The 21575-nt window shown below is 44.1% G+C and overlaps 1 protein-coding gene across 1 annotated transcript; it reads right to left on the bottom strand.

Annotated features, from left to right (window-relative positions):
* Positions 1 to 274: 274 nt before the first annotated feature.
* LOC119466150 (uncharacterized) lies at positions 275 to 21575 on the bottom strand. Its single transcript, XM_037726647.2, has 4 exons — positions 20777 to 21575; positions 17036 to 17129; positions 7561 to 7705; positions 275 to 4476 (listed from the first exon to the last, which is right to left on the bottom strand). The coding sequence occupies exons 1-4, from the start codon at positions 20994 to 20996 to the stop codon at positions 4360 to 4362; spliced, it is 576 nt and encodes a 191-aa protein (XP_037582575.1). The 5' UTR covers positions 20997 to 21575; the 3' UTR covers positions 275 to 4359.

Below are 21575 nucleotides of genomic sequence, written 5' to 3'. Positions count from 1 at the left end.
GCGCTTTGCATATACATGTAAGAAACCGTTTTCTAAGTGATAGGAAGGAATTGATCTAAACTTTTATCATCAGTGTTGGGTATCCCCTCCGTATCACGTAGGTATGAGGTAATCACTTTTCAACCCTGCCGTGATTCCTATATATTTAATACTTCCAGATGTTCTTTTCTAAAGCTTCAAAAGCTCTAACAGGTTTGTTGTAATTAAATTAGATGTCAGCAGTTGAAAGTGGAAGAAACACGAATACTCATAAAATGACACTCATTTCTGGCCAGCAGCAAAATAAGATCGTTTATTATATACAGCTTGACAGTCTGTTCTCTGTAGAGCAACACATCATTAGAAAAGGTGCACATGCAACTCAGTGTCGGGAAAAAATTGGTACAATGACATTTCTATGAATGCAGTTACTGCTTTGGCACAAATTTTTGCTTCAAGCATGTAGGACACAGACGTGCATGATTTTCGTTAAACAGAACAGAAAGATAGAGATTAGAAGCCTTCTGGAGAATGGTAGGATGCTGGGTATATTAATTTGCATTGATGAGAGTAAAAAGCAATTCATATAGAAACTATACTGTGGAAATAAAACTGCATAAAAGACACCTCAACTTTTAACAGATTCAAGTTTTCGTTTTGCCTCTATGGCAGAAAACTTGTCGTTTGGTGTTTTGCATAAGTTGTTTAGAAGGGTGTTTCCTGCTGCACTCAAAATGTAATGCATGACTTCTTGAGGAGAATGCCCATTAACACAAACATCCAGGTCATCAGTATCATTCAGGATACCATACACAAGAGCTACTAATACTTCTTTCTGCTTAGGAAGTGCAAAAAACCGAGTGGCGAAGCGTGGACTGCTAAGCCTGTCAAGCACTATTTCTGTGGTAAGTACAGCATTTATACCAAGTTCACGCGGGAACTTCAGCCCACCCCTGGTCATGCTCCTAATAAGGACATTTCTCGTAATATCTATCTGTAACTGGGGTCAAGATGTTGAAGTTATAGGCTTTTGAAGGTCGTCTGAAAGCCAATGGCCCTTTCGTGGAGTCTTAACGTTGACAATATTCCACCATGTTAGCAGCGTGTTGATGTACTGAGCCGTGCTATTAGCATGCTGAAGGTTCCTATTACGAAGTGCTGCCGCAGTTTATGAATTGAATATTCTCAATGCCAACTTTACATTTTGTCTCTACATGTTAGAAGCATTTAACGTCTTCAATGACAATGTCGGAGCATCTTCAAAAGCTCATTTTGTTCAAACTCATGCAGCTCACATAAAGTGCTGAATGATGCTGTCAAAATTTTGGGTTTGGGGTCTGTACTTTTTGGGTCTGGGAAATACATGCACCTTCCTACATTGCGCTGGTTTAACCAGTTATTTCTGACACATTTCAACAGGGCCCACGACAAAAAACAAAGGTCGTGGTTGGTCGGCTGGATGTTGATACACTATCTTTAGTCTCGGGGGGGGGGGGGGGGGGGCGGCTTGAAATGGAATTGTTGTCAGATATGACCGCAATCATTTTAAACCCAGTATGCTCAAGCTTGACAACTAGCATTCGCAAAAAATCATGCAAGCATTTTGCATCAATTGTAGCCACTGGAAAAATATGCACAATATCTTTGTGGTTAGAAAGGATACTCTGAGTCATAAAAACATACGCTGTTTTTGCCGGGCTTGCAGTGTTGACTGCTGCACCTGTTATTGATCCAGCTTTGAAATCAAAGTATAACTGATTGTGGATTTCATCCATCATTAAAGTTACTATTTTTTCATGTTCTTTCATTGTAGTAGCAACGCATGAACGTGCTCAACAGCTTGTTTGTACAAATTGGTTTGTACCCCCTTTAAATTGCTGACCCACTTCACGAATGGACCGCTAAGCTGTGCATCGTACCAATGAGAAAGGCAGCCAGATCACTGATTGGCGTAGTGTATTTGCCTTGATCTGCTGCATGTTCGGCCGGTCCTCGTAAACGCGTAGTGCACCGCCTATACAGGCGCCACTGATAGCCACCTAGCGGGCGCTTTCGAAAGTACGCTTAGGAGTAGTAGCAGACGACAATCCTTTGCAGCAAGGATGGCTGAAGTTCGCGACTGCGATTTCCCCTCTTTTCGGGTGGCAGACTGCTTCTTCCGTGGTGGCAGTTGCATGAAAGGCGCGGGCCTCTATAGGAGCGGAGATGTACACGATAATACCGAATTTTGGGACAACCTAGTTCGCCTACATGCCACGTGCGTCCAGCAGACAAGCGCAATGAAGCATAGTTATACGAAGCGGAGCTCACCTTAAGTACCCGCTTGGTTTTGTCGACAAATGCACTGTCTCGGGCGTTCTTTTTTTTTCAATTATACTATTGCCGTAAAAGTGTTTCTGTACCTCCATAATATAGGCACACGTCGCTTGTGCAGACTTATGTCTCAAGCAACCACGCATGGCACCATATCTGTACACATAGCAGTGATCTTTATGCCGATGAATAGATGTGGCATCGTCGAATCCGTACCGTCAAAGTCGTCTCATAAAAAGTAATCGCGAATTTGTTAATGAAAATATGTACACTGTTTAACGAAGTCATCAAATGCACGGGTGAATAAAAGGGCGAGTTAGCGCTGTACGGCTGATGCAATTCCGTTGCATAAGTCGACGAACGCTTCAGTTTTCGCAATTTCAAGTTCCCGTAGTGACCTGCTTGTAAATATACAAAGATAAAGTCTTACCACTTTTTAAGTATATTTTTTCGAATGTTACGGCAGAGAGATGCCACAAGATATACTTAAAGACGGAACAGCGCCGGCCAAGGTAGATGGACGCTGGAGGCAAGGCCACGTTTAGTCCTTTACGGTGTGGGCACTGTACTCCGACGGCGCAGAATATAACTCGAAAGAATTCAATTGAGTACAAAATGCGCACGTAAAAAGGGACTACGCAGTGAAACAAACAAAGCACTCTCCGTGGTATAAGTCTGCTCAGACAGCATCAACTCGTGAAGACTTCCCAAACGTGACGTGAACTTTTCGCGAAAATCGAACAGCCAATACCATATGCAGCAGCTAACAGCAATCCTCGCCTGAGCTACCTCTTTTCTTAACACTTTTCCCAAGAAACCGAAATATTGAAGATGACGTCGCGCGAAAAGAGTACAGCTGAAGACACGCCGATAAAATACGTGATTTAAGCCCGTTACAAACAAGGTGGGGTGAAAATTTCGCACTTAAAAAAAATCAATAGCTCGACACGAAGCAACTAGCAACCGTTGAACATGAGCGAAGCCGTGCATGAAATAGATCCGAAAACACGAACTGCGTAATAACTGTTGCGACGCGCCGCATACCACCCCGCCTAAACGGGCCGCATAACCAAAGTTTTATAAGGCCGCACAAAACCTACAAAATCGGGCCTTGCAAGCCTCAAGCAGCTTTAACATACGACACGGTGCCGTCGTGCGCCCTAGCTAGAGCACCGCAGTAAATAAGCGGCATTCAAAACCTAAGCGAAATGCCTCTATAAGCCATACGCTGCACTGCGGACAAACTGGCCGTGATCAACTTCATCGCTTACCAGTGCAAACTTTATCAAGCGCAAAAAAAAAAGACACCGAGATGACAAAGAACAAGAAATTTAGGGGAAGCATATATCGAAGGGCCGCTAGTCTTATTATTTCTGCGTGGGTGACATGACTTCCGATTCGCAGTTAGGATATGTTTCCTGATCTATATAATAAGAAATTTCATTCATTCACCTTTTTAACTAGCCAAATTGCAATTTAAGACGCAAGTATAACGACCGCCTCTTCAGGTAATCCGCGTTTACGGGCTGATAGCCTTAAATTCTTCGTGCCTATAAAAAAAACGTTTTAACTGCAAATATAAACAAATATTGAAACAACAATATAGACAAACATATGCAAATATGCGTATATATGAAAAGAAACCTCACCGTGACAAAGGCCCTAAGTGCGCAGAAATGTATTTTATTTTTCAGAAGAGGCACACCACCTCCTGCCTGAGGACTGTCGTTGTACGGGGTGAAAGGGGGTTAGCGGGCTTTTGATTTCGATGTGCGAGAGCGTTCACGGCGGCGATGCTCGTCCAAAATGTGTCACAAACTCTGACGCGGACAAACTCCGTTCCGGCGCGCGTCCTGGCTCGTGCAGATACGAGATGTCTTCTTCGACGGGAAAGTAGCAACGCGGGTTCACGCGGTCGCATCACGTACGTGGTCACGTGATCGCCTCACATGGTCACGTGCTCAAAGCGTTCTCGGGAACGTCTGGGAGCTGCGTCACATTCATGGGGGTCGTCAGGTTTCGCTGCGACCCCGAAGTCTCGATTCGAGTGATCCGAGCAGCCATGGATCATCGCGAGTGGTACGCAGGCGGTGCGGAGGGCTGCAGTGGCCCAGTCGGTGGAACCCTGGGATCGAACGTGGCGTAGTTGTACCGCGGTGGCGGCGGCGGGTAACCGTAGAAGTCCTGGGGAAAAAAAAGAGAACGTCCACATTTCGGTATGCGCCATTGCGTGCGCGTGCTCAAGAATTGTGGAACATTTTGCGGCGTAATCAAATCAGATTGTCTGTTTGCTTATTTATATCGGATTGATTGACTCGTGGGGTTTAGAGAATTCGACTAGCCAAGCATCCTATTTGCTACCCTACACTGGAGGTCAGGAGGAGAGGTAGTAGACATAAGAAGAGAGGGAGAGAGTGAACGCTGCCCGCACGCTTTATAGCACGTACAGCAGGACTATACAAACGGTCACTGAGGCCGGTGTTCCTCAAAAACTGAAATAACGCACGAATAGCTTCCTGCGCCACCGACGGATGCGGCCACGGTCCGAAAACTTGGGCCAGGTTCCATAGGATGTTCTTAGTCGTGGGGTTTAGCGCCACAAAGTAGCACTGGGGATAGGAGAGGGGCCCGTTACTTAGAGAAGGACGACCGCAGAAGCACAACACACGTGCACAGCGCTGACACAGAATGGCATAGAGTCAGACACAGGGTGCAGCGGTATGTCCTTTGTCTAGTGCGCCATGATTTAAATGTCGGCATGGCGTTCTTATTGACACTCTAGCTGCAGATTCCGTCGAACTTCTCCCGCCATGATGCAACTTTACTTTGCCGCCTCTGGTTAGGAGTGACTTTTACGAAAGCCTGCTCATTCCTTATTGGCATGTCGACGCACCTATCTGTGACTCGTGCAACTGTGATGACATGATCGAGCACGTGTTGTGTTTTTGTAATCTTTATGACATCGAACGCGACGTTCTTCGGAGTGTATTAAACCGATTAGACCGCAGGGTCATTGCTACCATTCATGAAATCGACTGGCGTCAGTGATCGATTGTGAAGTGTTGAACAACCGCACGTGTTCATACTGAGAGTACCTTCTTCCCTCTCTCTCCTTTCTTTATTTTCATCCCTTTAAACCCCTTCCCCGGTATCGGGTAGCAAACCGGACGTGAGTCTGGTTGACCTTACCGCCTTACTTCTTTTCCTCCTTCGCCTAATTGCGTATTCTAGGCGTTATCTCCTTCAGAAGCCAATTAATTCTGTCCACTGCAAATTAAGTTTCCCCACATTATTTGCATTATTACGACCGTGGAGAAGCGTGCATCTGCAGTACGTATTTAGAATTTTCATTTTTTTTCCCAGTGAGTTTCGGCAAGCTTGAAGAATGGGAAATAACTCTCTACAGGAACGCCAGATGCGATAACATAAACAATTTCACGTCTAGCGTACTTGGAAAGCGCCTATCCAGTTATCTGAAAGCATGCCCAATGTGAAGTAATGCGAAACACAATGAATAAAGAGAAAACGCTACTTGGCGACATATTGAAACCGTGAGCAAACGCCTGCTGCCGGCAGCCTTCCAACTCGCGCTACTAAAACGCTTCACACGTATTGTTCGAACGCGCAGCGCACGCCCACTCCGAAGTGTTTCAAAATAATGCGATACGTTTTGAGATGTAATTGTGTCTTTTGCCTATGACGCACTACCTTAGCATGCGCATGTGTGCACACGCAGCACCTGAAGGAGATTTATAATGTGCAGAACATTTATAGTGATGCTCTGTGTGTTTCTTTGCAACTGAAGCATTGTCTGGTCATCCTCGCGTTCGTACGCACGCCTCATCTGAGATGTTTGCAATGCTCCCAGGGGAGCCTTCATTTAAGATGTAGGCGACACGTATTAGGCATTATTATTTTCATCAGTGACTTATATTCTGACGCACTGTCCTGACCTGCGCAGTGCCTCAGAAAATTATAACCGTTCTTTTTGCATATTTAAAACTGCATCCACTGTCTCTCTTATCATTTCTACATATGCACCTATGCTGTAATTCCAACCGAGATTTGCAGTGCGTACAAAAAGTTACAAAGGCACTAAAGTCTACTTACGTGGATTGAATGCGAAAGCATTCTGGGTGTGTCGACTGTGTCGACGTCCATACTATTTCAACATCCATGTCATGTGACCTTGCCACATGACGTTATCACTTCGTCATGCGCTCGAATTGGGCAAAGTCAATTTTGAGGGTGCGCAAAGTCAATTTCGGGAGTGGGCCAGGTCGGTTTTGAACGTGGGTGAACACAATTTTCGAATTGGGCAAAGTAAATTTTGGGGTGTGGGCTAGGTCGGTTTTACATGGCATTGAAATGTGACGTCATCACTTGGTCAAGTGGGTTTTGGTACCATCGGATGTTAAGAGGAAGCTTTAGTTCAGGAGCTCCTATCTAAATACATGTGAAAGGAGAAATCGATTTTCTCAGCAACCAGTGCACCAAATTTTATGAGGTTCACTGCATTTAAAATCACAATTTAAAATGTAGTGACGGTTGCTTGCGAATTTTTCACTGATGTCCTCCATTTTTAATATAAATTGACAAAAATTGCATATTTTTTATAAAACGAAACTATCAAATATACAACTCTAACTCAGCAATCAAAAATGATATCACAATTCCGTAATTGCACCTAATAGTAAATCTAAAGCGGACAAAATTACATTGATATATTATACATGACTCTCAAATAGACTACTAATTTTTGAGTAGAACTTTTGCAAAATCCTTGTGAACAATGCAAAAAATTCAGGTAAGGTATAACTCGACATATCAAATTTGTTCGCTTTGGTTGTTCTAATGGATGCAGTTTACAGAAGCTGAGATATCTGTTCTAGGTGCAGAGTTACGAATTCGGAAACTCCGTGCTTCTATTTCTTTCAGACTTACGAATTCTTGAAAGTTTCATTTAAAAAATTGCCGTCCCTAAATCGAAATTCCGCTTCCAACAGTCACTAGAATGGAACGTTTCTCTGTTAAGTGCGACATATTTCAGTAAAATCGGCCCAGTGGTTATCTCATAGAAGCATTTCTGCATCATTTTACATGTATTTGAATAGGCAACATCGGAGTTTCGCCCGCGCTAAAGCTTCCTTTAACGCCGGACGGGATTTTCCGCTTCATGGGTCATACAATGTTTTCACGTTAACGAAATAAGCAAGCAAACAACACGCGTAGTGTCCGCGCGACGCATACATTCGTGACTCGGCTTACGTGTCCCGGACATCCCTGCTGGGTGTAGGTGTCGGTGCTGGGCGGCATGGTGTACATGGCGACTCTCTCCCCGCACTGCATTCGCCGCATCTCCTCCAGGTGCGCCCTGGAGGACTCCGTCTCGGGAGAGTTGCGGTCCTGGCACCTGCGACCAAGACCCGGTGTTATATACTAGAGCTTATAACGTATTGGATTGGGTGCCGAGGAAAATAAATCACGTAGATCCGAAGCACGTGTTTTAATCCCCGTGATACGAAGCTCCACGGACTGCCATGCAATCCACGGACTGCCATGCCTTGAGCTACGACACCCACTTCGCCCATGGACGCATGCAGCGCTGTCTGTGCGCGTCGCGCGCGGCTAATACTGGTGTCACACGGCCGATTTTGATCGCTGTTGAGCCTGATCCGGAGCGAAATTATCGACCGTGATTAGCTGCCTCCGTCAGCTTGCGCAAGGGAGCCAATAGCGACCGGGGAAATTCTGAATCGCGATCGAAAGTGCGCTGTGCGACAATCGCACAGCGCACTTTCTAAAGACACGTTTAACTTTTAGACACTTTTAGACACGTTTAACCATGCCGTTTAACCCTCCTGGGGGACACTGGCATGTCTGGAATGGGTCGTGTGTCCGTAACGTGCACTCCGCGTATCATTTCGTGTCTTATCAATTCCTTCTGGAACAGCGCACGGAACGTGCCGCCAGGCAGAACTCTCCGCGAAGAGGAGGAGAGGAAGACAGGGAAACAGAGAGAGAAAGAGAGAGATGTCATAGCCAATGCACAGACCGGCTGAATAACCTATGCAGGGGTAATGAGGTCGAGGAAATCACACATAAAAGGAGGGACGCGCAAAAAAATAAAAGCCTCCACAATTCATTAGAGAGCGTCCTATTTCTCTATCGCATTAGCATTATCAATGTTATTTTATTCGTTACGCAAGGATAAGCTTTGGGAAATGGCTTTCGCCGTGCTTCAGACTTAAAGATGACTGGTAAAGACGATGATAACAGAAGATGCTATCGTATTAGCATTGCTGAAAGTATTGTCATCTGTAACCTGCACGGCTACGTGCGCTATCCTTCAAAGGTCGTCAAAAAGTTCTTTATGGCGCTTTCTAGCGAGCTAGTAGTAGGAGTGCATTTAAATCTTTAACCACTGCTCTTTTGAGGATCCTTGTGACCTCGTGGCCTTCAAGGTGTCACCGAAACGAGCACTAACTCTCGCGAGAGCTGACTTCTAGAGCGAAGCGTAAAGCACCATCTTGAGACTTGAGAGATACGATGAGTCATGAACAGCAGGCATTAAAAGCTACCGAGCAAAAGATTTGTAAAGACACGTGTTCTCGATTGCGACACAATCTAATTTGTCTTTATCTATCCCGCATGTCTCCTGCCGTTGCCATCTGCGTCTCACATTTTTGTGTGGAAATGTCAAGTGCCGTTTAAAACAGCTGTTTTTCTCTATTCTGAACTTTCTTATACCCTTATACGCGTATTAGCCCGAGAGGCTTTGTTGTACACTGTTCCACGTGCCTTTACTTTTTATCTTTATTTCTGTTTTTCAATCAGCGTGTAACAGTAGACGTCAGCAGGTTCTCAACGAGACACCCGTGTGAACAGGAATTAGTAAAGGGTTTTTCAATTAAAGACCGATGCTCTGCAATCTTTATTTCTGAAAAATTATTTGTCGGCACTTTTACTCCTTTCTATATGGCCCCCAGTAAGTTGAAATGTGCGCGGCCCACCGTTTATACCAAGCCTAGGTAAACTGGGTGTAGCCATCTTTTGCCACCTTCCTAAAAGTCGCCTTCAATGGTCTAACTACGCCTTGTTCCGCGCCTTGTTCCTTGTTATAGCAATGTCATTTTTATTGCGATAGCAATTATATGGACCCTCCCAAGCGGATTTCTGCCGTCGGCGTCGCCGTCGCCGTCATCGTCACCGTCGTCGTCGCCGTCGCCGTGAGCTTCCGTATGACGTCAACGGCGACGAAATCGTCGCCGGGCTCCGGACGCTGTATGTGCGAGTGAAAGGGCGCGAGGGACGCGCGCTTTCACGGGGAGCGAACACACGTCGGAGAGCAAATGCGCGTTCTGCGCCGTGGTCTCTGAAGGGCTGCAGAATTACGCGTCTCTTTCCTCCTTTACAATCAGCATATATAGAGCAAACGCGACTTTTTTCGTCGCGCGAAAGGCCGTGGGGGGACGGGAGGGAGGAAGGCGAGGCGACGTTTGCTGCGGCACCAAATGCGTATTTATATAAAAACGTTGCGAGGCGAAAAGGTGGGTAAGATTTCCGACCCAGCTCGACGAGTGTCCCCGTCTGATCTCGTCGAAAATCTCCAAGCCGCCCTCAGAACCACCGGCAACAGTCACCAACGCCGCGTGCGTTCGGTGCGAACGCGGGCAAAACGCCGATGCGTCGACAACAGTTCTGCGCGTTGCTGGTGCTGCTGCATGTCCAAGTTTATACAGCAGATAAAACTACTATGCTTACTACGTATAGCTCTCTACTAATTTGCTATCGCAATTGATGCTTCGCCTTTCGGGTAAAACTGCGACATTTTTTTTTTTTTTGCCCTTCCCCGAAGCTTCACAACGATCCTCTTATCTATCCTACAGTCCAGATGCAGCACTGTCCGACTTATAACAGCGGAGCTGTTTAAGTCGGCTGCAAGTCCGTGACGCGTAAACAGAAAATGTGGGTCGATCTTGACGGTAGTGCAGAAAGGGTCCAAGCGCAATGGCACATACCCTTGTGAACAAGCGAAGCTGAGCCGGGCTAAGTCAAGCTAAGAATGATTGGGACTACTTAAACTTAGTCAGTCATCGATAGCCAATCGATAGTCAATCAATAGCTAATCAACAATCGGTCAATAATCAATAAATTCCGGGAAATGCTGGGGATGACTTGGTAGTGCTTAGCCTAGCCCAAAAGCCAGGACTAGCTAGGTGCCCATCAGCTCCGCTGTCTCTTTAGCATTGCGCCTCCAGTGCAAGCTGTGCTTATTTTTATTTTATGTGCCTCACCGTAAGAATGGGCATTGCTTTTGCATGAAAAAAGGCGTAGTTAAGACACGGGAGGGGATCTTTAAGTAGGTAGACAAAAACGGCTTCACTCGTGTTATCTATCAAGGCTTGTTGTAAACGATGAGACGCGTGCCTTTCGCTTACTGTGGACTGTATAAAAAGAGATAAAAGTGTCGATAAATACTTTGCAGAACTAACGATTTCAGAGTATCAGTCTCAGTCTTTATTGCACCAACCTATACCTAACGAGTGGCGCTAAGCCCTTCAGTTTCGCGGACCAATCAGCGTTTTTGACATTGCTCTCATGAAATCTGAGGTAACGAATCTGTACTCATACTGCCTGCGCTTGCATTCTGGATTTAATTGAAAAGGAGTGTAATAAAGGAGTTAAAATGGAGTGTTTATTTTTCATCGCCACTTTTTCTTTCTTTTCTTGTATTACGGTGCCGTCCATGTCCGCTACTATTTTTGTTTTCCTTCTTTTTGTCCACTTTGTTAGCAACTATGACTAAATAAATTTCGAAGCTGATTTGAGAGGAATGCCTGCACTCTTTGTGTGCTAAACGCCGTGTGAGAACCGTTGTATTCGAGATCAGTGATTTAGCAAACAAACTTTTTAAGGAAATGAAAGATATTCGCTACTGGCCGCTCCCAGTTTGGATAAGTACAACGACATCACTTAAACTAAAAAAAATTACACCGACAATATATTGCTGCGCTTCATTTTTCTTTCCGTCTGTCACTTTACCTCCCCTCCCCTCTATCCCAAGCGTAGGGTAGCAAACCGGATCTTCCCCTCTTGTTAATCTCCCTAACTTTCCCTTTCTAATGTCTCTCTCTCTCTTCTTTCTGCAGTGACACGCAAACAACAGAAAAAAAGAAGCATTTCCATTTAAGTATGATAAAGATCATGATGCCACACGCTGCGCAAGGCAACCGTAACTTGAAATTTTGTAGACAGTCCCCTACTCGCTGACGTTGGCACGGAACCATCTTCGAAAGCTAGATCTTGAAAGCAAAATGTTGCATAACCTAATTAAAACCATGGTCACAGCAGTCAACATGTCCAAAGCTGTAACATCATATTATTTGTGTTTCATGTGCGTCATTAGTTCGTCATCATGTGTCTAATCAAAGTTGGAACATTGTGTCACCGTGCAAGCAAACAGCGCCAACTTCCAGGGCAGCTAGAAACCTTGCACCACCGTCTTCAAATGAGCGTCGCTATTACAAACGGTCATTTATGCCGACTTGGACAGTCTCCACTATTAATTTGGGACAGACGGGTCGCTACAAGAACGATAGAGCACATCCTGTTAGAATGCCCGGCCGCTGGAGACTAAATAGCTTTCAATGAAAGCGAAATGGACAAAACTATAGTCAGGCACGGCTGACGCTGAGAGACACGTCAGGCGCCATGTCACGTCCTTCTAGCGTCCGGCTTTAAACTTGTCATATTTCTTGTATCTTCTGGGCATTGGCTTGCTTGACAAAATTTAGGTAATGCTTTATACAGATTAGAATCACTGAGCCCCATTTTTACATCGCCTTCATTTTGCTTGTAACGGGACCGAACCTCTTTGAACGTAAATAACAAGATACCTTTCTACAGCCTGTTCTTTCCCGCCGCCTCCCTCTTTCTCCTAGGACCCTTTCAATATCCTCCCGCAATCAGAGTAGCTTGTAAAGGCCAAAACACGCATGCAGGCAGAAATATCTGTATTTCACTGTAGAGATTTCTCTCTCACACACACAGATCGTGATGCGTTCTACGTAAATTCTGCAGATTATGTATTCAAATGCTTCGCATAACAATAAATTCCTCGTTGCGTGGGACCTGCGTAATTATTGTTCTTTCCCCGTGAATTCCATCTTTCTCATTTATGACCAAGGTCGTTCAGTGAACTTGTAATAGAGTAGTATTTGGTCTGACCACTCAATAAACGGATTATTCGTTTATCTTCCAGTACTCCTTTCCTAACTTCATTTCATTTTCTGCGTTTACCTGCAGCGGCCACAACAACACAAGCAGTCGTTTTACAGAGCGACAGCATTGACGAATCAGTACACGGCTGACATACATCCTATGTCATTTCGTGGAAAAAGAAAACATCGCAGCAACAGGGCCATACCGAGAGACGAAACAACAGTAGTCCCATGTTGCTAACGCTTTCACGAAATGTTTCCGTGCTCACTCTCTTCCTCTTTTCCTCTTTCTATCCCCCCTTGCCTTTACACCCAGTGTAGGGTAGCAAACCGGACGCTCGTCTGGTTTACCTCCCTTGCGTTCTCTTCTCTCTCTCACCTAACGAGCCCAAGTTCGCACTTTTACCCCCCGTCAGGTCATTTACATCTGAGATCATCACTAACTTAACGAGGTAAGTCCAGTTACACATTTTGCCGGAAAACTGGTTGGATGAGAGCTAGTCGAAAGAGAAGAAAGGCGGTTCTGCGTGCACAAAAAAGAAGGCTCGAGAGGACGGCGGGATCAGCCATTGCACGAACAACAGCTGCAGCTGACAGCACACAACTGTCGCCGATGTCTTGGAATATAGAGATGGGTCAACCGTGCTCTTTCAAGAACCCAACAGGGGCCACGGCACGCGCTGCCTTAGCATTCGTTTTATTTTCAACGTTCATTTTTCAAATTGTTTCGCAACTTCAGCAGCCAACTTCAGCCATCTTCCGACCCGCTCCCCTTGATTTTTTTTTTCATTTGTTTCCATGCGTTGCATTAGGACTGTCGAAGTGAAAAAAAAATATATATATATATATATATATATATATATATATATATATATATATATAGTTTGAGGAATAGAAGCACGTAGGGGGATAAAAACGAGATGTCCATCCAGTTAATTTTTCCTGCGTGCTTTTATTCGTTCAACTATTTGACTGCCGGATCCTGTGATTATACGCATCACTGATATATATATATAAATATATATATATATATATATATATATATATATATACGCTTGGTCCATTGAAAAGTCCAGTTACTATATATATATATATATATATATATATATATATATATATATATATATATAAAACAGGAGAACGGAAACAGAAGGGCTAGATTTTTGGTAATCACGACCATATAAATCCAGCAAGCAAAGAAATCAAGGAAAGCATAGGGGTAATTAATTGTGGTTGAAATTGAAATGTGCAAAATAATGAAGAAAAGGGGAAATGAAAGTGGATGAAAAGATAGCTTGTCGCTGGTGGAGACCGAACCCACAACATTCGCATTACGCCTGCCATGCACTACCAGTTGTGCTACAGCGACAGCCACCAATCCGTCCACAAACTTGGGTAGTTATGAGTACTGGATCCAGCTCTGGGACTGTTAGCCAGAGACACTCAGAGTCGTGGCGGGCAAATCTGAAACACACATTTTGCGCCCAATGGCGTCACGTAACTCGTGAACTTAGGACAGTAGGCACGTGGCTAATACAACCTCGTATGCTAACTCATGGCATCCCGACTGCCAAATTTGAGACCCTCACTATATATGATTAAACGCTCCTCGTTCATATACAGGGTGCGCTACGTAACATGTGCCAAAATTTAAAAATATATGAGTGCCACTTAGCTGGACAGAACCAAGGTAGTGTTGTTTGCCGCCGCTTTGAACAAGGCAGACTGTTTCTTTGTATTTCGGATAATTACATTCTTAGTTATTATTAATTAACCAATCAGATATTTGGTCAGAGCAAGAATGTCAATCAAAAATTGTAGGCCATCATGAAAAACTCCCGATACATCTCTCTGTTGCTCAACACGTGCTACATAATAACTTTTTATAAGCCCGAAAAAAAACCGCACTATAGTCGCGCGGCACTTTTTAGTGTTTTGCGGGCCTTCTTTAACGCATGTAAAACATATATTTATGTAGCCTGTATTGAGCAACAGAAAAATGTATCAGGAATTTTTTATGATGGCCTACAATTTTCTGATTGACAATTTTGCTGATTGTAACATTTGAAAAGTTAATTAATTAATAGTACCTAATTATGCGATTACGCAAGATACAAAAGAATTGTCTGACTTACTCTAACGTAATGCTGACAAATTTAACACGCATTTACCACTAAATCGACATTGAATTGTTTTCTTACACTGCTTCGCGGAACATATGCGTTTCTTGTAATGGATCCGTGCTACGTTAGCTTTCTCCTTTCTCGTATCTCTAAAAGTTCGTGACTACTCTAGCATTCTGGTGATTTATTGACTGTTTATTCGCTCACACAATAACAAAAAGAAAAAAAGGGGGAAAAGATTCAGCCTTTCTGTTCCCTTTGTTCCGAGGCTGGCAGGTGCCCTTTGAACACCAGCTATCCTCTATGTGAAAATTGTATGTAGTTAATATTTAGTTATGGTAATAACTGTTAATACCATAATTAAATAATAACTACATGCTACTGCTATTTCTAATAATAATGTAGATAATAATCAATCACTAAGTCAATCATTTATTTACCGTGCCCATGAATAACCATGATGTCTAAGTGCTGGCGCATGCATACATTAGAAAAAACAAGAAGAAAAAGAAAAGAAACGGCAGGGGAATGTAAGTAAAAAAAAACAATGAATTAAAATAACAATCTTGAGAAGAAGAGTGCAATGCATACAAGGCACAAGGTGAATACAAAAGAAACGAATGAGAAGGACAGTTGAACAATACGTGAAACAATGACAAAACAACGCACAGCTCGGAAAAGAACAATGACAGCGAGTTATGAAAAATATCAAGATCAAGAAAATAAAAGTCATAAAGACATCGTACTCTGTGGACGGTTGAGTGTTGGTGATGACAGGCAGGAACATGGAAAGGTCTATGTTCTCTGGTGACCTTGCGCGGAATACGAAAAATTATACAACTGAGGAGTTCGGGGCACATGAGGACACCGTGAAGGAGTTTGAAAAGAAACAGAAGGTCAGCGCGATTACGTCGGCAGCGAAGTAAGGGCAACGAAAATATTCCAACACTGCTAGAACAAGGTCCGGTGTCCCATGTATTCAAAGCGGCGATGATATATGCTTAGAAACTTTTTCTGGGCCCTATCTAAATGTCACTGTTGGATCTAGAAATGCCATTCCAGACAACCGACGCGTATTCGAGTTTAGGAAGACAGATTTTTGTGTATAACTTGGCGGAATGGTGTAGGGGAATTGAATTATCTTGATAATCTGCAAACACAACCAAGAGAACGCAAACGCCACATTGCCACGCGTTTAGTGTGACAAGAAAAGTATAAGGTTGTATCAAAAACTACACCGATATCATTGAGCTCGCAGACCTTACACAATGGTACAGAATCTACAGAGTAATAAGAAGAAATGCTTGCGTGGGAAAGTTTTGGTCTGAGCAGCATTTAGGGCGAGGTTATAATATTTGTACCATTTAGAAAAAGAAAACAGGTCAGAGTGCAGGATGCGACAATCATCAAGGGCATCAATGTCGCTGAACATCTTGATGCCATCGGCACATAGGAGGAATGAAGAATTTCAAATAGCGGAAAGAACGACATTAATAAAAAATTTAAAAAGGAGTGGTTCTAATACTGATCCTAGAGGGACGCCGCTAGTTGCCATGTAAGGAGAAGACGTTTGGCCATTGACTTTAGCATAGCATGATCTATCAAGAAGGTAACTGCGCATGAGATTTACAATTTACCAGTCAACACCAAAGTGCGTAAGCTGGATCAGAAGCAGTGAGTGCATGGCTAACTGCATCAAACGCCTTGCTGAGATCACAATATATAATAATAATAATAATAATAATAATAATAATAATAATAATAATAATAATAATAATAATAATAATAATAATAATAATAAAAGAAGACGAAGATATGCTTATTTCGCCATTCAGCAGAGCAATCAACTACTTATATTGGGCCCGCCTCGGCGAAACGTCGAACTCTAAAATGCCGCACTTTACGCCCTCCTACCCTATTGCCTTTTAAATTTGCCTCCAATAACGCAATGGTGGGTTACGTTGGACAAATATCCCTTATTATGTAAAGCACGAGAACGAGCAACCATTTAGATGAAAGAGGGCAAAATACTAAAAAAGTTGATCCACATTGATACAACAGAAAAAAAAACGATATTTAGACGAAACTGCGGCTACTATATACAGCGTACCTATTGTGTGACGACCCCCCTTTAAATACGATATAAACAAAAACGCCTTCTTGGCACTAAGTTCGTTTCGGCACTCTTGGGTCGCTTCTACTCACGAGCCCACGTGCTCGGTGAAAGAGCCGAAACTCACGTCACCGATCACTGACGCTGGACTCGGCACAACGGGTACCACAGCCCATTCGCAATTCATGCTCGTGGCCCACGCACCGATAACCTCCATCGCAATTCACCGTGCGAGGAAGCTGGCACAAATGGCACGGCTTCTCAGACAAGAAGAAGAAACTCACCAGTAGCTGAGGCAGAGAGCGATCGCCACCAGGGACAGGGTGATGACGCCGAAGAGAGGTACGTACCGGTTGAAGAAACGCCGGTGCCAGTCGTCTGCAGAAAGTGGGCACCACGACTTGCATAAGACATGTAGACATAAGACATGTCTACTGGGGTTTTTCAAGGATGTCTTATGGAGGAATTATGTAAAACAAAGTGCTGCGTGCCAGACACATCGACGTTTTGAATATCCTTGCAGATAGATTGAACTTTAAAGCTAGTAGTGCCGGCTTTAAAAAAACAAGCTAGGAACTTGTTAATAACCACATGTATACAGTATCCGCATTAACTTGTGCATTTTCATGCCTCGATCCATGCTTAAATCATTCACGAATTAGTATTTTAGCTGAGTGTTTCCATGTATAATGTATTTTCAGTGCATTCATCGTTTCCCATTTCTGGAATTTATTTTGTGTAGCTGTGTATTTTGCCACGCGCGGCCTCTTCTGTACGATTACATAAAGCAGTTATGTAAACTTTTTCTCTTGTTTAGGTGATTCGATATGTGCACTATTCCAAGTTGCTAATTGTCCATTTTCCTGAGACTGATGCACTGCAATCCTTTTTAGACTGTGCTGAACTCGAAGCGTGTGAACTGTCACGAACTGCGGAGGGACGGGGACCTTTGTCAAGCTTGATTGCCTTTAGCTCCAGCCCCTGCCCCTGCAAGTGAGCTTTGTAAATTGCTTACTGTAAGTAAAGTACTGACTTACTTACTTCGGCTTAGGCGCGCGTCTAAAGAACTTCCAGAGGGGAAAAAGGGGGGGGGGAGGGGGGGCGTAAAAATTAATACAAAGTGTCCCACTACGGCGCGCCTCCAAATCAGATCGTGGTTCCGGTGCGTAAGCGCCCAGATCGTATTTTAATTTCGTTTTAACCTTCAGGGAAGGTTGCAACTCTCTAAGTCTTCAAAAAAACACAAAAAGTGCTGACAAGCTCCAAAAAGTGCCCTCAGCATTTACTATAATATTTCAACAGAATATAAACCAGGGCTCGATAAAGAACAATTAGATAAAGAACAGAATAAGGCAAACCAGGACTTGATTATTTGTTAGTTACAACTATGTGAAGCAAGCAGCAAACAGACCATCAAGTCAGGGACAGAAAAGAGCCCAAGAAGCTAGTAATAAGTCGAACTAGTATTATGCTTCAAAAGGATGGTACGTTGGGCATGTTAGTATTTCATACGAAAATCACTCAGAGCGCGTCGGTGTTCTTTTCTGTGTAGTTCTTGTCATTTCACGCTGTGAATAGTTTCACCACGAACTCAGGAATATCATAGGCGAAATTAACTTGTTTTTTTAATTGAAATGCAACAGCAATAAGGAGAATGAAACTAGTCGCAAATACAAGTTGCCTCACTTGGAAGCCGAACCCAAAAATTTCGAATTTCTTGAGCCGCGCTTGACGTGCTACATCTACCATGGTGGCTCAGAGCCTTCCATCAACATTTATTTATTTATTTATTTATTTATTTATTTATTTATTTATTTATTTATTTATTTATTTATTTATTTATTTATTTATTTATTTATTTATTTATTTATTTATTTATTTATTTATTTATTTATTTATTTATTTATTTATTTATTTATTTATTTATTTATTTATTTATTTATTATACCTGCATTGACCCAGTGGGCATATAACAGCAGGGGTTCCTGAGCGTTTATGGTCAAAAATATTCGCATGTGACAGAACATCACAATATCAAAACGTACAAAATATTATATTAGCAAAAGGTACAATAACATTAGCTATAGCTATGAAGAAATCCTTATGACACAAAGTTAAGAGACAAATACAAAATGCCAGTCAGGTCCACACATGAACTGAACCAAAAGCATTTAGTTTTACAACTCATACGTGACAACGCACAACGGTGAAAAATTCGTCGCTACACGCATCTTCGGTGACTTCACAAGGAAGTCGATTCCAACTGCTTATGGTATAGCGGTCAATTCTTGAATGTAAACTTCCTTGGGCATTTGGGCATGTTTAAGAGATTATAGGTCCTGGGAATATTAGCCCACGCCATTCACGACCACGGCTGAGGGATGTGGTGCATTCTTTCAAGTGTAACGTGGTACGTGAACTCACCAACGTGAAGTAGGAACCAGTTTCGGTCACACGCAGTATCAAGGACGCGGATTCCTCACGACGTCATGACACACTGTCTTGTTCCGTTCCTGTCGCGAATGCTGCAGTGGCTACGCGCGAGCGCTGCATGAAGATGCGTGCGCAGCACTCGCGTTGGATTTTAAATCGATCGCTTCAAGGGCCCCGTTACGCATACAGCACGGCGTCACCGGCGTTGACCGGGAGCGAAAATTGGCTAGCAATCGCAGTGCGGCGTGCGGCGCGGTTCCACCAATCACAGAGCGCGGCGCACGCCACGTGCGCCGCTCTGGTCCTTGCAGCACCACCAGATGGCGCTCGCCTCCGCGCATCCGCGGCAGAAAAAAAAAGAACCAGAAAGCCCGCCTTTGTGCATAGCGTACGCCGCAAGGGTTTCCCGGTAGAGACTACGGTTGTATAAGCTGTTACCGGGAAGTGTCAGAAGCAGTCAGGGACCCTTTAGTGCTATCGCGTTCTACTCTTAGAGGCGAACCTTAAGTGTCTTCCAAGTTTTTTTTACGAGCAACACCACCATACTTAACCTTATTGTTGCGCGACGTCACTCACATCTTTCTTCATGTCATGACGTTCACGATAATGTGAGCGACGCCATCCCGGTGCATGGCATTGCGAGGCAGCCCTTATACTTGCTAAATGTGGGGCCTTATTACCTGCGAGAACCATGTGTAGAGGTTGCAGAACACCAAAAATATGCGTCAGTACTCCCTTATTGTAGCGCTAAGGACCAAAGCTGAATTAATTGATGCTTCATAACTTCTAGCCCAGCTCCTTCAAAATGTGTCTAAAGGAAGATATCTCAAACTCTCGAAGTCATTCACTCCCTGTTCCCTTTATATTCTATGCATTTTCAAGATGTATTCTTCTCTGTCCTGTAGTGTATTGTATTGTAGAATCAAACATTCAACTTTCATTATCAACCATGGTGTTTGAATAAGAAGTACAGAGGAAGATGAGTGCGTGCGTGCGTGCGCTGGCGTTGTTAATGCACTGTGTAATTCTGTTACTTAATATGTGTTCTTGAGGGACGCTTTTCTAGTTCGCTTGATTTGTCCCTTTATATCATTTTTTGCATTTGGTCTTAACTTGCTTGTGTGTGTATGTTATATGCAAAATGAGTGGTGGTGATTTCTTGATTATGCCTCGGTACATGCGACGCAAATGCAGCTAATCTTCCCATTTGTCTGGACTTGCTAAGCAGAATAAAAAAAAACGTGAATTTACAAACTTATTCTCATTGTTAGCATGCAAGTACGCCATGCTTGCGCGAGCCTGTGCCTTCGTTACGTTGTGTTCTTTTATTACGTCACGCTTTAAGCATTCACAAATTTTCAGAAGCATTTACAGCCATGTTCGTTATGTATACGTCATGTGTGTACCATTGTTACGTTACGTAAATGTATATGTGAGCTCGTATTTTCTGTTTCAGACAAATGAGGTGTAGAAACTTCGTCCAGCCGCTAACATGAATTTAAATCGTACAATCTTTTCTTTGTTCTGCGTGAAATGAAAAAAACGTATTAAAGTTCAATCGAACAAAACCGATATCGGGGTTTCGTACTTACGCTTATTCACGTCGCGCTCGCCGAGCACGTAAGTCCTGAACGACGCCCAAAAGCCCGGCTCTCGCTCCTCCTCCGTCAGCGTTCCGGTCGTCACCACAACCACGTCGCGCGACAAACTGTCTTCCCCCCCGCACACCACTTCCGGCTGTTGCTGCAGCAGGACCAACGCGGTGATCAGACAAAACACGAAACGAGAGCCCGGCGGCGCCGCCGGAAACATGGTTCTGTGGGTAATGAACGCCTCCCGCCCCTGGGCTTAACCCCGCCGTCGTCACCGATGTCTGTGAGGCCGTCGTCTGCAACTTGAAGACGCTCGAATCGTCTGCATGTCGTCTGCTGCACAACACCAACAAACACCCTCGGAAACAACCGAGACACACACGAGCCCCACCGCCGCCGCACGAGTTATGGCGCAAGTGGCTCGCGATGCGAGCCGGAATCTCGAGCGACTCGACGAGCTCGCCAGGCGGTGAGAAAAAAAAAAAGATGGCGCACGCGCCGCGCTTGTCAGATCGTCGGCGCTTGTATAGAGACGGTCTGCGAAGCGAGGCAACTGGGGAGAGGCTGCCGACCGCTTGAAGAGTCTTGGGCCTACAGCGTAGGCCGAGCGGTTGTCAACGCAGGGCAGCTGCTTCGAAGGGGTTACTCTGAGGTCTCGGTTTGCGCATGCGAAACGTATCCGTCTTCGGCCACCTGCGCATTCATTGTCTTGCTGCACTAGCCAGGGGCGATCCACTTGCTGCGTCACAAGAAGAACTTATTGCACAGGAGAGGCAGAGATGTCAGCCTCGGTCCTTCT

This window comes from Dermacentor silvarum, chromosome 10 (assembly GCF_013339745.2).
Source record: "Dermacentor silvarum isolate Dsil-2018 chromosome 10, BIME_Dsil_1.4, whole genome shotgun sequence".
In the NCBI taxonomy this organism is placed as follows: domain Eukaryota; kingdom Metazoa; phylum Arthropoda; class Arachnida; order Ixodida; family Ixodidae; genus Dermacentor; species Dermacentor silvarum.
The sequence above is the reverse complement of the archived record's forward strand: the minus strand, read 5'-3'. Positions and strand labels throughout refer to the sequence as shown.

Excerpts from the sequence above, each read along its gene's own strand:
- LOC119466150 (XM_037726647.2), bottom strand. The coding sequence starts at position 20,996 with ATGTTTCCGGCGGCGCCGCCGGGCTCTCGTTTCGTGTTTTGTCTGATC. Across the intron at positions 17,130-20,776 it reads CGAGCGCGACGTGAATAAGC|ACGACTGGCACCGGCGTTTC; the intron begins GTAAGTACGAAA and ends CACTTTCTGCAG. Across the intron at positions 4,477-7,560 it reads AGCAGGGATGTCCGGGACAC|GACTTCTACGGTTACCCGCC; the intron begins GTAAGCCGAGTC and ends TTTTTTCCCCAG.